General features: G+C 39.6%; 1 protein-coding gene across 9 annotated transcripts in view; it reads left to right on the top strand.

Moving 5' to 3' along the window:
- Positions 1–12,784, top strand: part of LOC118537146 (membrane cofactor protein-like) — a 44,634-nt gene extending 31,850 nt beyond the window's left edge. For 6 of the 9 annotated variants that reach the window (XM_078078199.1, XM_078078195.1, XM_078078200.1 and 3 more), the window contains 5 exons: positions 2,411–2,464; positions 3,771–3,806; positions 4,345–4,405; positions 7,770–7,862; positions 10,117–12,784. In XM_078078199.1, coding sequence (XP_077934325.1) covers positions 2,411–2,464; positions 3,771–3,806; positions 4,345–4,405; positions 7,770–7,821 — 203 coding nt within the window. In that variant the 3' untranslated portion in view covers positions 7,822–7,862; positions 10,117–12,784. Of the gene's footprint in view, positions 1–2,410; positions 2,465–3,770; positions 3,807–4,344; positions 4,406–4,972; positions 5,006–7,769; positions 7,863–10,116 lie in introns of those variants that run through there. The other 3 variants (XM_078078197.1, XM_078078198.1, XM_078078196.1) reach the window with 3 other exon arrangements.
- The last annotated feature ends 3,107 nt before the right edge of the window (positions 12,785–15,891 follow it).

Genomic DNA, 15,891 nt, shown 5'->3' with positions numbered 1-15,891 from the left:
AGCCCCACATTGGGCTCCCTGCTCATCGGGGAGTCTGCTTCTCCCTCTGCCCCTCACCCTGCTTGTGCTCTCTCTCTCTCTCAAATAATAAATAAAATAAAATCTTTAAAAAAAAAAAAGATATGCCACAGTTTATATAAACTATTCTCCCATTAGGGGCCTTTTACATATGTAGAAGTTTTATATTAACAGGTAGTTGAGTGTATTGATCTTTTCCCTGATGACTATGTGTGTTTTGTCTTTTTTATAAAGGCTTTAGGTTTTCCCCATGCTGAAACATATAATCATTTCAACCATGCATCTGATTGCATTCTTTGCATTTAAGTTGTTGTTGCATCTGAAATTCATTGTGGTATATGGAGTGAGACAGGGCTCTTCTCCACCCCACCCACCCCCACCCCCACCCCCACCCAGTGGCGAAGTAGGAACATCTGTTGAATAAGTTGTCCTCTCTCCAACTATTTTCAAGTACCAATTTTTATTATATTATAAAATTCATGGGTGTTCTGGTCATTCTCCTGTACCCTGGAGCTCTGCATTCCTGTGCCAGCACCAAATCGTTTTTTTTTTACTTAGAGTACTAATTTTTTACATAGTATAGTATGATATGTTTTAATATCTGGCAGAACACTTCCTTTTCAGAAATGTTTAGACTTCTGTATGTTAATTTTTTTCAAGATTTTATTCATTTATTTATTTGAGAGAGCGAGTAGGGGGAGTAGCAGAGGGAGAGGGACAGGCAGACTCCCCACTGAGCACAGAGCCCAGCGTGGGGCTCCATCTCACCATCCTGAGATCATGACCTGAGCCAAGATCAAGAGTCAGATGCCTAACCGGCTGAGTCACCCAGGTGCCCTTGTGTGTTAATTTCTCTAAATAAACTTATATTACCATTTTAACCATTTTAAATGTACATTTCAGTGGCATGAGGTACATTCACATTGTTTGCAACCATCACAACAATCTGTATCTCCAAAATGTTTTCATCATCTCACTTTGAATCTTTTTTTTTTTTTTTTAAGATTTTATTTATTGACAGAGAGAGAGTGAGAGCAGGAACACAAACAGGGGGAGTGGGAGAGGGAGAAGCAGGCTTCCCGCCGAGCAGGGAGCCCCATGCAGGGCTCGATCCCAGGACCCTGGGATCATGACCTGAGCCGAAAGCAGACGCGTAACGACTGAGCCACCCAGGCGCCCCATAAGGGTTTATCTTTCAGTTCTCTGTTCTGTTCCATTGGTCTGTGTGTCTGTCTTTGTGCCAGTATCTCTATTTTGATCATTGTAGCTTTGTAGTAGGAAGTTTTAAAATCAGGAAGCGTGAGTCCCCCCAACTTTGCTCTTCTTTCTCAAAATTATCTTGGCTGTTTTTAGTCCCTTGAGATGCCATATGAATTATAGTTGGGTTTTTTTTTCTGTTTCCGCAACAATGCATATTTGAGATGGTGATAGGGGTTGCATTCATTCTGTAGATTGCTTTGTGTAGTATTAACATTTTAATAATATTAAGTCTTCTAATTCATGATCATGGGATGTCTTTCCATTTATTTATATCTTCAGTTTGTTTCAGCTACGTTTTGTAGTTTTCAGTGTATGAGTTTTTCACCTTTTTGCTTGTTTTATTCCTGAGTATTTTGTTTGTTTTTGATGCTATTATAAATGGGATTGTTTTCTTAATTTCCTTTTTGGATTATTCATTGTTAGTGTGTAGAAATACAACTGATTTTTGTGTGTTGATTTTGTGCCCTGCAGCTTTGCCGAACTCATTTATTCTAATAGGGATGTGTGTGATCCTTAGAGTTTTCTATGTAAAGGTTATGCATGTCATCTGGAACAGGGATCATGTTATTTCTTCCTTCCCAATTTGGATGCTTTTTATTTTTCTTGCCTGATTGCTCTGACTAGAACTTCTAATACTATGTCGAATAGAAGTGGAAGACACAGGTATCTTGTCTTGTTCCTGATCTTAAGGGAAAAACTTTCAGTCTTTGAGTATGATGCAAGTGATGGCCTTTTCATAAATGGCCTTCATCATGTTGAAGTTTCCTTCTATTGCAGATCAATATCTAAATAGTTTATTAAGCCCCCCAAATTTTTACTTCTAAGTAGAATCACATTGAATCCATAATTTTAATTAAATCCATAATTTTAACAGTACACTTATGATACAGTTGCCCTACTGTACCACAGAATATTGTCACAGGAAGTATTACTGGACAAGAAGAATGCTGGTCACATACAAATTTATAATATATTATGATGCTACCTTTAATGGGAAACATTCATTTATATAAGGAAAAGGAAATTACAAGGGTTTTTATACAAAGGTGAAAAATCAAAACCTATGAATTCAGAGGTCTTTAAACTTTATTTCTCTCTCTTTTTTTTTTTATTTCCATTTTTTTTTTTCTAGGACCTCCCCCAAGTCCTGGTGATGAATCAACACCTGAAGACACTGGGACTTTAGGTACTATTTTGGTTATTAATAGCCTTGCATTATTAAACCCTAGAGTTCTACATGTAAATACCATATTTCAATTACTTGTAGTTAGAGAAGAAACAGCGTGTGTGTCACAAATTGGTAAAAATTGACATTTGGAGTTATTTTAATAGTGTAGATACCATGGCAGATGTAAGCAGCAGTATGTGTGAGTACATGCAGACAATATAGTTTTTAAGAGGTGCCCCCTCCCCAAATCGGATTCCTAGTAGGGTGAGGTACCTTTCTTAAATTCTATGATTATATATAGGTTAAAATACATACAACATAACTTGCTATCCATATGGTAGTGTTATTTTTTTATGAATTTGTAGATCAATTTTCTTTCTACTTGTCCCTTGTATACATAAGCCTTAAAGTACTATAGATTGGATTAATTTTTTCTGTAACATGCTGGTGTGGCAAACTTTATGTAGGCTCACATAGTTCACACAATGTATGTTAAAGAAAATGAAAAAAAGTATAGTTGTGACAGTTAAAGATTTCTTGATAAGTAAATGAAGGGAATTGTCTATTAGTTTTATTTGTATCAGACTTAAACATGACATTTTATGCTTTGACTTCCAGAAATTTAATATAAATAATGGCAGTTTAGAAGCAGAGGTATTCCTGACATCATTGCTAAGAATTAAGATTTTGTAGTATGTATTTATTTCTCAATGGGTAGTCAAAAATGCATGTTTAAGTTTCTCTGCATTATTTGCATGCATGTGCCCTGGTGTTTCATTTACATACTTAGACTCTCCTTGGTAATAAGGATTATGTCTTGGTGTTAGGGGGTGGAAGATCAGAAGGGGTTGTTGATAAGATAAAGTATGATTTTGAAGATTCGGCAGCTAACATCTGTGTGATAGATGGGTGAAACTTTATTTATGACTTAGTCCACAGACCCCACTTTTGTGTAAAAAATAGGAATTTCTACCAAAATCACAAATGATAGAATGAATACTGAACGAAACCAACTCTAATGGAGTAATACATTTTGAAACCGTTTCCTTCTAATCTACTACTGAATTCTAATTGTCCTAGTAAGCTGTACTAACCTGATAGGGTAACTACAGCACAAAACAGTCAAAAGTGAAGTCTTACAAGGTGGAGCCTGAACGTAGGATCTGATTCCAAGGGTTCTGTGATCAGAACTAGTGCTCACGCTAAAACTAGACTGAGGAAGAACTTCTTTGCTGTAGCGTATAGATGATCTGATCAAAATTAAATGCAACTACACTCGGGAACCTCGGGGACAATCTTCAAACTGTTTTCATTTTTTTCCCAGGCAAAGGAACCATCGCTGTGATTGTTCTTTCTGTTCGTAAGTAGCCCAAACTTTGATGCCACTTAAGTAAAAGTATTACTCTGAAAACGTGCATTATTTTAAAATTTATTTAATTAAATGATTTTTAATTTAACTTTTCAGTTTCTATAGTTTATATAACTTGAAATGAAGTCCACCAGTCTAGAATAGCCTGACCTTGTATATGATACACTACATTTTGCTGGTGAATGTATATTCTTTTACACTGTACATGTCCACTTAGTAACAAATCCTAAATACTACATGTGTTTTCAGAATAATTGGTCATGAGTTTGCGTCCCAAAGATGCTTTGATAATTTTCTAAACTAAGCAAGGATTCTTCTCTGGCTTCCTGTGGACTATTCAAGTGACTCCAGGGAATGGGCTTTAGATAGTAAAAGAGTCCAGATGGAATATAAATAGATATGTGCTTAAATAAAATAACATCTTCTAACTACTGAAATGCAACCAACACTTACTTATTTCTGCTGCTAAATTTTGAATCTTGACAAGCAGCTCTCAGTTATGTATTATTTGTCTCCTGGTCTCTTGCAGTTGCTGGCCTCGTACTACTTGGCTGCGCCCTGTACAGATTTTATCGACACAAGAAGAAAGGGTAAATCAAAGCATGTTCCTTCTAACTCATGGTCCTTCTCACTCTTGACGTCATTTTGTGCAGCTTTTCTGTTTGTCCCGCATACTGTCTTTTTTTCGAAACTGTGCCTGCATGAGCGCACCATCCTGGTTGCATGTGTTTACTGAAACGACCTCAGGCTGCTCTTACTGCCCCTGAAGTCAGAGGACTCTGTGCAGAGTGGCCGTGCCTATTAGGACTGCAAGAAACGTTTCTGTGGGATTTGAGAGTTAGGTTCTGTAGCAAGTCACGGACCATTATGGGGCCTTCCCCACCCAGCTTTACCCTGTGTCCTACACTGGACTGGTGGCCAAGATGAAATTTAGAACGGCTCACTGTGGAGGCTTGCACAGTTGTATTCCTCGGAATTTGTATGATGAAAGTTTCCGTTTGTCTGTGTAATTAGGTAATTGTAAGAAGCTACGTAGGTTCTCATTCACATACCCAATTTGATTTGTTTTTATGTAGAGTTGTTACTTATACTTGCTGACCTGGGGAAGGAAAAACAGCACTATTTGATTTCCCTCTTATGTTCTCTTAATTTACTAGGTTGCAGTAAAACTGTTGGGGTTGCTGACAGGGGTAAGATTTACAAAGCACCTCATTATTAACTTTATCTGTGTTTTAATCTATAAAAATGAAAAGTGGGGAATCTTAAGATAGAAAAAAATGTACAAGTATATATCTTCTGAGCAGAATAGGGGTTTTAAGCATCAGACTTAAATCTTAAATAATTTTCAATTTATTAAAGACTTGGAATAAATCCTGGAACATAGACCAAATTAGATGCTTTGAAATTTCTGATCTTTAGTGATTTATTTCCCTATAGCTTTGAAATCAAACTAATAATTTTAAGACTTTTGGTATTCATGGTTTTATGGAATATATTTTCCCATATATTAATCATCTGGCTTAGGCTATGTAATAAAAGTACATTATTTACTTATAAAGAGCTCAGACTTTTAAAATATTACTTATTTTTTTTTTAAGATTTATTTATTTATTTGAGAGAGAGAGAGAGAGCACACAAGCATGAGGGGCAGAGGGAGAAGGAGAGAGAATCTCAAGCAGACTCCATGCGGAGCCTGACTTGGGGCTCAGCCTCACTACCCTGAATCAGGACCTGAGCCGAAACCGAGAGTCGAAGGCTTAACTGGCTGAACCACCCAGGCCCCCCTACTTAATTACTATTTCTAAATACCCACCATGCCTTCATTTGAGTCTTCAATCTTATATTTGTAGAACACATAATATGCATATTTGATTGCTAAATCAGCAGTATATTTTTAAAATTACATATACACAGCACTCTGAGTAGGAAATACTATCAGAAATATTTTTGCAAGTCCAGAAGTTTTATAGGTTCTCAAAAAAACAAAACAGAACAAAATAGCTCTCTGCTCCTTTGTTTAAAACAACACTGCATCAAAATACATACAGGTTCCTTAACAAGTGTTCATGAGACTCTCTCGAGCTACCAGTTAATGGGTCTTTTAAAGCTGAACAATTACGTGAGCAGTGTACCCCAGATGAAGGATTTCAGTAGCATTAGTGATCTGAGATCCCATGTCTCTGAGTTACCAGGCTGGAGACTATTATCGATGCACCCATATTCTTGAAATTTGAAGAAACACCATCAAACTTAATGGTAAAATTTTCTCCTGTTTAAAGTAATTGGATTTTCTAAAGACACCACATCTCTGCGTATGTTTTTAAAAAGTGTGTGGGCTAATATTTAACTTTATATTGCTTTAAAAAAAAAAAGTAAAGATTTCTGTTAGATTCTTTGTAGTGCCTAATGTCCATCACCTTTCTCCCTGAAACTGAGTGTTGTTGCCTTAGAAACTTCCCTAAGAGACTATGAAGTGTATGTTCCTAGGGGGTAGCTCTGGAAGCAGGGCACTAGGCACAGACCGTCCCAAATTGCGGCCAAAACTTGGTACAAAATGGATTTTGATTTAAACTTGTATTTGTGATGACTTGGGAACACAGTTACCCTTCCGTGGCCTCCATCCCAAAGTACAAACATCGTGTAAGTCGTCATTTTTCAGGCCATCAAACGTCTCTGAACGATTTGATGAACGTGGCCCCACGCTGAAGGGTTCTGCAAGAGTTGTCTGTTCCTTAGTCTCAGCTAGGAATAGAATGGGATCCCGGGTGCGTGAAATGGGCCCACCCACACACCTCTTCCTCTTTCCTTCCGGTTTCCTTCCTTACCTCATTTGCTGCCATACTTTCTCATCCGGGGATCATCGGCTCTTGCCTGGTGCTTTGCTACTGCTTGAGTCGTGTCTGGCTTGGCAAGACTGTGCGGCTCCAGAAAACAGATGCCTTTGCTGGACATCAGTGTGTTCACATGCGGGTGGTGATTTTCGTTTCATAAATGTATGATTCTCTCTACTCTGGTGACATTATCCCTGGAGAAGCGAGAGTTTGCTGAAGTCCATTAGAATTATTTACATACTTTATGTGTTTTATTACCGGTGACTCAATAGTTCTCCTGGTTTTTTTCTGTTAAGAATATTTATTATTTGGTAGAACTTAAACCTATTTTTATAATAATGACTGAGCCAGTAACTTTGTAATTTTTAAGCCGTCAGTGCTTAAATGAAGGTTATAGAGGTTGGGGATTCACTCCATCGAGTGGCCAGATCAGGCAGCGGGGAGCGTAGCGACATGGGGCAAACAACCGAAGGCTCAGATCAACTTGAACATTTTTCTACTTGGCTCTCCAATTCTTGAGCTTTCAACAAGCTCTTCAAAATATTTTAAACAACCAATAAATAACAAAGAATTGTGTAGTCGAGAGAGCAAACTTTAGATCCATCCCAGAAAAATGGGATGTCAGGTAATAAGTTTTATAGAGGTCATTCCTCGGGGGGGGAAAGCAGATGTGCCTCAGGAAGAAACTGTACCCGATGTGAAAGTCAAGATGCATCTGAAAATGTCTGCCTTGTCATAAAATTGACTTCTCAGACAATATTGCATGCTGTGGGTATTCCCGCTAAATCTAAGGTGTGAGAGACAAGGACCCTTTGTCCTCACAGAGAGTTTACATTATTCGCATCAGGCTAAATGGTTTCAGGGGTAAACAGATTGCACAGAAATTTAGAATCTGTTCATCTACTGGGTGACCTATAAGATGTCAATGTCAAAGTAGCTTCTTGCACAAAATTCCTGTTTCACATTCCTAAATGAAAATCAGAAAAGTCATCATTGATGAATCTAAATGTCAGCTGTGCTTCCATTTTCCTGTCATTGATTTTATCCCACTTATTATGCCGCTCTGCTGCCTTTTGGTTTGATGTGACTATTTTATTTAGCCCTTTTCCCTTCCTCTGTTCAGCACATACCAAACTGGTGAGAGCCACAGAGAAGTAAAATTTAATTCTCTCTGAGAAGAAGAGATGAGAGAAAGGTTTGCTTTTATCGTTAAAAGGTATCGGCTTTGTGTGTTTCTTTTAAGAGATGTCCTTTCTAGAACAGAAAATAGTCAATGAATATTTAGATATCAATACTCTGAACTAAGATATGTTGGCAGTAAACATCAAGGAGGATTCCTGTGCCCTTTGCTAAATTATTGATGTTTTTATACCATTCCTGTTTTAAATAACATGTCCTGGCAGGCGTTTACTTTGACATAGGCCCCAACTGAGTAATGTCCCCGTTGTCCTTTTATCAGATTGTCAGGCTCCCTCAACCACCTAGTAGTTGTGAATCCAAAAGTGCAGAAATTTTTTAGCCCAGTGGGAAATAATCATAGAATCTGCTCATTTTAAGTGCAGGGAGGAAAAAGACCCTTTTTCAGAAACCAAAATATATTTTACTTAATTTTGTAAAAGAAGCATTCAAAAAAAAAATTCAGTTTCAACTTGTAAATATTAACTTTAAAGGCACTTACCTGTTTTCCATGAACAGAATATCTTTAATGTGTGAAAGAGAAACCAACCAAAAAATCCTTAGATTTTGAAAAACTATGAATTGCATTGCCTTAGACCCTTTGAGCCTCACTGCCCTCTGTCCTAATGAAATGAATTGGAAGTGTTCCTCCCTTTGTGCCAGAATGTGTGTCTACACAGCCGGGAAGAGAGGAGATATGTATCCCCCTACTTATAATGTGAGGTGCTACCCCACATTACAGTCAGGAGTTTGGGAGCACACTCTACAGAGGCCAATTAGGAAGGGCCATTTCTTGGTCAAAGCAGAGTGGTGTCTTGGGTCCCAGGAGCAAAGGGGAAGACGGAACATACCAACCGAAGTGGCAGTAGGGGCCTCCCCAGTCCTGTGAATCTTCCTGGTCTCTTAGGATTCCTTTGAGGCTAAAGCCAACCAGGAAGGTAGATTTCAGTCTGTCGTGAGCTCCAAGGTGTCTGTAAACATTGGAAGGTCATATAATGGATGGTGAAGGTAATATAAGACATCTGTAATTAGTAATCCAGGGTTAGATGTTCACCATCTTTAAATTGCTTCGTTGTTCTATCAAATAAGTGTTTCCTAAAAGTTAGGTGAGTCCTTTTTATCTTTCTCCTCTCTTGGATTCTATTTAAAATTCTACTAGAAGAAAAGGATTCCACCACCACACAAACCAAAGAAGTATTGACTCCAAAAAGTAGAAAAAGATGGCAGTCTCAGAGAATTCACTGATAGTCCTAACTCACAATATAAAATGGCTCCCAGTAGTCCTCAGGAAATTGCTCGATCACAAGTGTATTTTTGGGACGGTGGTGGCTCATGTGATGGCGTCCCCCAGAGAAAGAAGTACTAGGGTATCCAAAACTGACATGGTTAGCTGTTAGGTTGGGTAGGCATCCCTGAAGGGGTCACTGGGCCACGCGGACTGGTGAACCACTGACTCATCCACGGTGAGTTTTCATCTGTCCGTTCTAGTCATTTTACTAAGGCAGGGACTAGACCTGCGTTTTCCAATTCAATAGTCGATAGTCCCGTGTGGTTACTGAGGACTTCCCAGGGGCTAGTCCTCTGTAAGTTGTCCTGTAAGTGTAAAATACACACCAGACTTTAAGACTTAGTACAAAAAATGTAAAATAACACATATATTGGGTTAAAGTAAAATACATTTAAATTAACTTCGCTAGCTTCTTTTAACTTTTTTTAAATGTTTCTAAAAAATGTAAAGTTACCCATGTGACTCATAGTATATTTCTTTGGAAAGCATTGGGCTAGAATAACAGGTTTTAGAAAGATGTCTATTGTTACCATAAAATTGTGATGTTATCCTTAGTTATTTAGGAGAATATCTTAGTGAAACACATGATTTCCTTGACCATGAGGGCTAAATGGGGCATTATTGAGCTTGAAGGCTGGTGAAATTGTTACCTTTTCAAAAGTTTCATCTCAGAGCCAGATTTAAAATTTTAGTATTAGGAAAATAAGTGTTTCTCTCCAGTCTTCCCCATTAGTCTTTGTTTTAATTGAAATGAGAAAATCTTTACTAAGTACTTTGTATCATACTGCTCTATTGTTTTGGAATCAAAAATATAATACAGGGATAGAAGGGTTTCTGGAGTGAGAGTAATTGGACATTTGAAATTATTTTTTAAAAATCATTTATTTCCTAGTTCATGCACTCCTATAGTTGTTTTTTTCAATTGTCAACTTTCTAAATAGATTTTGGAATTGAATTTATGTACTTAATTATGTTTATCTTTGATACTTTTTGCCTCGCCTTCTAGGAGAAGAGACATGAGGGCCGAATACAGTGCATGCCAGGATAAGTGAGCTATGTCAGCAGAGCACTAACTGGTTTCTCCACACCGGTTTATCCTTTGAGATCTACAATAAATTCACACAGCTTCTATGGAAAACAGTATAAATGTTCCTCAAAAAATTAAGAATAGAGAATCACCAGATGATCCCGCAATTCCACTCATGGGTATATATTCAAAGGAAACAAAACAACTGTGTAGTACTCTGTTTACTGCAGCATTATTTACAAGTGCCAAGACACAGAAACAACCTAAGTGTCCCTGGAGGGATGAATTCTGAAAGAAAACGTGCTATGCAAATATGGCAGCATACTATTCAACCATAAAAAAGAAGGAAATCTTGCTGTTGAGGACAAAATATATGGACACTCTGGGCGTTTTGCTAAGTGAAATAAAAGTCAAAGAGAAAGACAAATACTGTAGGATCTTACTTATTGTAGGATCTAAAAACAAACAACAAAAAACTCCTAGAAACAGAAACCAGATTGGTGGTTGCCGGGGGGTGGGGGACAGAATTGGGTGAAGGGGGTCAAAGGGGACAAACTTCCAGTTTTAAGATTAGTAAATACTGGGGTAGAATTAATGTGCAGGCCGGTGACTGTCAGCAGTGCTGCTATATTGTATATTGGCAAGTGGCTAAGATTAGATCTTAAAAATTCTGATCAGGAAGACAAAAATTTTTGTAACTGAGGTGCTATCAACTAAATTCACTGTGGTGATCATTTCTCAATGTATACGTTATCAATTCATGCTATACATCTTAAATATATACAGTGTTATATGTCAGTTACATCAATAAAACCAGAAGGGGGAAAAATCTACAAAAATTATTGTCTAGGTTTTTTTTCACTCTTATGAATGCAACCATTAAGCCATAATGCTAGCATTTTAAGTGGTTTGAATGTACTCACCATCCTTTGATGCTGCTTTGAACAGTGTATGAATTTGGGTATGAACCTCCGGCCTGTTTTCCCTTGAATAACACTTGCATTTATAGGACAACTTAACACAGTATCCCTGGTAGTATTTAGGTGGGAAGATAATTTTTTTTAATGAAATACCCAAATTTAGAAAATCATTGTGCAAGATAAATTACATTTCATTTGTAAAGAAGGAGATTTTGAAATCCTTTTTGTTCAAAGATTGAGAAGTCTTGATTCATTCTTTCAACAACTCTAAAATGTGTTTTATATATTGTTTCGTGTAAAAAGCCTTACAAATATGTGTATTCTACTTCTGCCCTTAACGTTAAAAACAGGAACACTGAAAACTGGGATTTTGAACAAGTTTGGCTTCCTTAACTAAGAATATTATTGGAAAATACTCTAAATGGGGTAGAATTCTGTATGGTTTTTTTTTTTAACTATTTGTAATTTCTTGGTGATTTAAGGAAGCTATAAAGTGTATGGTATTTGTGCTTCATTTTTTAAAACATCGATAAGCAGTCTGCATGAGGGGTTCAGAATCTATTGCAAACTCCTGAACGACATCAGGGAGCCCTCGCTCTCGTAGCAAGAATTCGCCCGCCGGTGCTAGAGTGAACACTGTGGCCTTGCAGTTTCCCTAAGAGGATTCTGCTCTTTGGGAAAATTAGATTCCACTCCGAATTCTGGCAATGGGTCCTCTTCTCCCCGTACTTGAATAAAGAGAGGTCTTACTTTAGACAATGTCGTGTAAACGGGGTGAGTTTTGCAGGAACGTATCCATCAGATAAGCTCAGGTTGTATCAGAATCTGAGTGTTTAGGGGCATCTCACCTTATGTGCTAACAGCAGAGTAAAAATTAAGCCACATATTTCAGAGAAGGAAACGGTGCCTGCCGTTGCTCGTGCAAAGGGACAGAAAAAACCAACAGCTGAGGTAGCACCGGATGCTCAGCTGGGACAGACTGTGGCCTCCGCGTCCTCACCCCAGGCAGGCTCTCTTTCGGAGAAGCCCAGGGGGGACGGCCACTCGAACTCCCATGACACTTCTACAAGTTTCGTTTTGCACTTTTCCGTTTAGTAGCGCAAATTAGGCCAAAGAAACGTTGCCCGGAGAAGGATATGGTTGGGAATCAAGTGTGGACCATGTTTGTGATGCACTGTAAGTGTTCCTTCCCCCTGGGATCCAGGGGGACTTGGGGAAGATGAGCTTGAGCAGAAGCAGGAATTCAGAATTCAGAACGGAGGTGAAGCTGTACCAGCCCCACTGTCGTATACTTTTCAGGGACGTAGCACTTGCTTCGAAGCAAGGGATGGCTGTACTGTTTATTTTTAACCAGCCGAATTGAATATTTGCCAACCAAAGATTGTTAGGCTTTCGAAAATAAATGGACTTGTGTAGTAGTTTCTGCTTCAAATTTAGTTTTTTTCATTTTAGTAGATTTATATGGGAAATTGATATAAATGTGTAAATATAAATTATGCTCTTTGTCAAACAACTTGTCAATCACCTAACATAAGGGGAAAACAGTTTTCTCTAGGAAAGTTTCTGTAATGACATAAAAAAGCATATGTATATTTAAAAGTTTGCTAAAACTGTAAGAATGTATTTGCGGTGAAATGAGAAGTCCCATGTATCGGGGTCTGTATTGTTCATTTTTTGAACACCGGACCTTCAAATGTTGTAAAAAATAAAATGTAGATTGGAGAATTTTCACTTGTGATGATGCGTTATTTCGAGCATGCTTTATCTCAGAGGACGTATGCTTGTCCCTCGGGCCCAGCTTCTCTAAGCATTCCACTCCTGCCCCTCACAGCCCAGGGCCTTAGATGTGTCAGGGCTCCTCTCCCAGCCCAGCCCGGGCCTCTCCTGCCCAGAGGTGTTCAGCCACAGCACATGACCTACAGCATGAAGTCCAAATTCCTTCGCGTGCTCCTTGAAGGTTTCCTACAAATAAGTCCCAACTCTTCTTCCTCAGACTTCTTTTGCTCCATGTACTTGTTCAAATAAGCTGCTGTCCGCCAAGCAGACCATCTGCCCCGAGTGCTCTGCTGAGCTCCTGGTTCACAGCTGCCCGTAGCCCTTCCGGTCCTGCTGGGTCCTGGGCATCTTTCAAGGCTCAGCTCCTACACTCCAACCAGTGAAGCTTTTCCTGATTCCCCAGCTCTCAGAGCCTTTGTGATTACCCAGCCTTGAGTGAACTACCTCATACCACCTCTGTATCCCCGTATGGTTATGGTGAAGTACTTCAAAACCCAAGTCCCAACAATGAAAGTGTAAAATTTGATTGGCGTAACTAATAGGGTTTGCTTTTGTTTATGCAAAAAAAAATTTCTTGGTCTTTTTGCAGATTTGAATTAGATTGTTAAATGTCTGAGATCAGGCCTCCGTGTTCTGAACCATGTTGCACATGGAATCACTTGGGGAGCTTTACTGATGCCTGGGTCCCAACCCCTCTGGGTTTTCTTATGTAATTGATCTGGGATGTGGCCTGGGCATAGGAATTTTTTTTTTTTAAGCTTCCCAAGTGATTTAGTATGTAGCTAAGGTTGAGAACTTCTGCATTAGTGATTTATAAAGTGATCTATAAATGTATACTGGCAAAGTAAAGGCTTACATTTACAAAAGAAAATTAGGGTTTTATTAATTCAGCCTAATAAATCAGAAAATATCTTAAGACTTAAATTAAGGTCTTGTTACCTGGCCAAACAAGGCTCTGGTTTAAAAAAGAAAGGAGCAGAAGCAATCTTTACAGTATCAACACTTGATGTAAATTAGGTTGTCTATAAATAAGGAAAACAAATTTTATTGGTCTTTATAGCATATTTTTTAAATTGGCATCAAATATACAGGGAAAGTCTAAGGTTTCTATTTTTTATTTGTTTGTTTGACAGAAAGAGACACCGTGAGAGAGATAACACAAGCAGGGGGAGTGGGAGAGGGAGAAGCAGGCTTCCCGCTGAGCAGGGAGCCCAATGCGGGGCTCGATCCCAGGACCCCGGGACCCCAGGACCATGACCTGAGCCAAAGGCAGACGCTTAACAACTGAGCTACCCAGGCGCCCCAAGAGTTTAAGGTTTCTAATAAAAAAAAGTATTCTGTGGGAATGCTGAAGAGACATGGGATAGGCTGGAATTGTATTGTTAAAGAATATTCTTGGTTTAAGGAAAATAGGCAACTCCAGTATTCTAAAATTTAGTTAATGCCTGACAGCTGGCTGCAACCAAGAATGAACTTCCTTGCATACTTTAAACGTTTGCATATTACTCTTCAAGACCAGGATTTAAGTCTACTGACTTCCAGGAAGGATGCAAAATTGAGTACTCATGCACACGGTTTTTTTTTTGTTGTTTCCCCACCTAGGGAATGTTGCTTTCATCATTACCAGGTTCATCAGAAAAGGTTGCACTGAAGTGGTCAGTCTTTCTACCGCGTAGCACTGCTGCCCTCCTGTGGACTCTCCGGGCATTTGATGTTCCTGAAGTCCTTCCAACTTGGTCATTATTCAGAGGTTCCTGTCCTTGCTGTGATTCCCAGAAGACATTTTAAATTTCATTTTGGATCTAGTATTAACTAGGTCTTTTCTGCTTTCCTTCTGTGAAATCGACATTTTAAAAGGGCTCACCTCTGTCCCTTGTTGCTTAACTATGGGGAAGCAGAATGTTGGGGGCTGTGGTCAGTAAACTTTTTCCTTCCCTCTCACTTACGTACCTGAAGGTGCACGAATCGCCGCCAAGTATAGGTCACAATGAGAAAGTAACCCACCCCGATTCCTGACTCGCTACCCCAAGAAAACTTGTGTATGGGGAGCAGTAGAAGCTGCTTATGTTTACATCATAAACATCTATCTCCCTTACACAGCTTTTTAAAAATGGAATTGTTTTATGTGGCAGTGGCAAGCCTTGTTTCCAACTGTGGAAACCGAGCAAGAGCTCCAGCATCCTGGTGCTTAGGGCTGGTGGCTTCAGGGAGACTCTGGAGACCACCGTCATTTAGATGGGCACTTAGTTATGGTGTTTGGGAAAATGCCAGTCATCAGATCACCCAGCACCACCCGAAAAGGCTCCTGGGAAAACACCTCTTCAATCTGTATTTGACATGGGACTCAATTCCTTATTGGAGAATTCCTTGGGTAGGACCCCATGGGACCACGCTTCTCCGGCTGTAGTGTGCAGGCAAGTCTTGTTAAAACGCAGATTCTGATCCAGCAGGTCCCAGGTGGGGCCCAAGATTCAGCATTTCCACGAGTTCTACATACTGCTGCTCATGGTAGGCTAATGGCCTCCGGAGACCGTGCAGTCCTAATACTGGACACCTGTGAATGTCCCCTCTGTGGCTAAGGGTCTTTGCACATGGGATCTTGGGGGGGGGGGGGCTGAGTGAAATGACACGGTTCCCTAGAAGGGAGGTCAGTGGGGAAGCTGACTGAAGCAGAAGGCGGTGTGACCCTGTGGCCGAATGTTCTGCTGCCGGCCTTGAGGATGGAGGCAGGGACCGCAAGCCAAAGAACGCAGCTCTAGACACTGGAAAGGCAAGTAAACGGATTCTCCAAGGACCTCTGGTGGGAGCTTGGCCCTGCCAATGCCTTGAGTTCAGCCTCGTGAAATGAGGTCACACTTTGGACTTCCAGGACTGAAAGAAATGAGGTGTGTTGTTTCCACACAGTTACTGTGTGAATGTTTGTGTCCCACCAAAACCCCAAGGTGAGCTATTAGGAGGTGGGTCCTTTGGGAAGAGATTAGGTCATGGGGGCAGAGCCTTCACGATGGGATCAGTGCCCTTGTAAAGAGGCCCAAGAAGGTTCCCTCAGCCCCTCTGC

This window comes from Halichoerus grypus, chromosome 7, assembly GCF_964656455.1.
Source record: "Halichoerus grypus chromosome 7, mHalGry1.hap1.1, whole genome shotgun sequence".
Classification (NCBI taxonomy): Eukaryota; Metazoa; Chordata; class Mammalia; order Carnivora; family Phocidae; genus Halichoerus; species Halichoerus grypus.
This window is presented reverse-complemented; position numbering and strand designations above follow the sequence as displayed.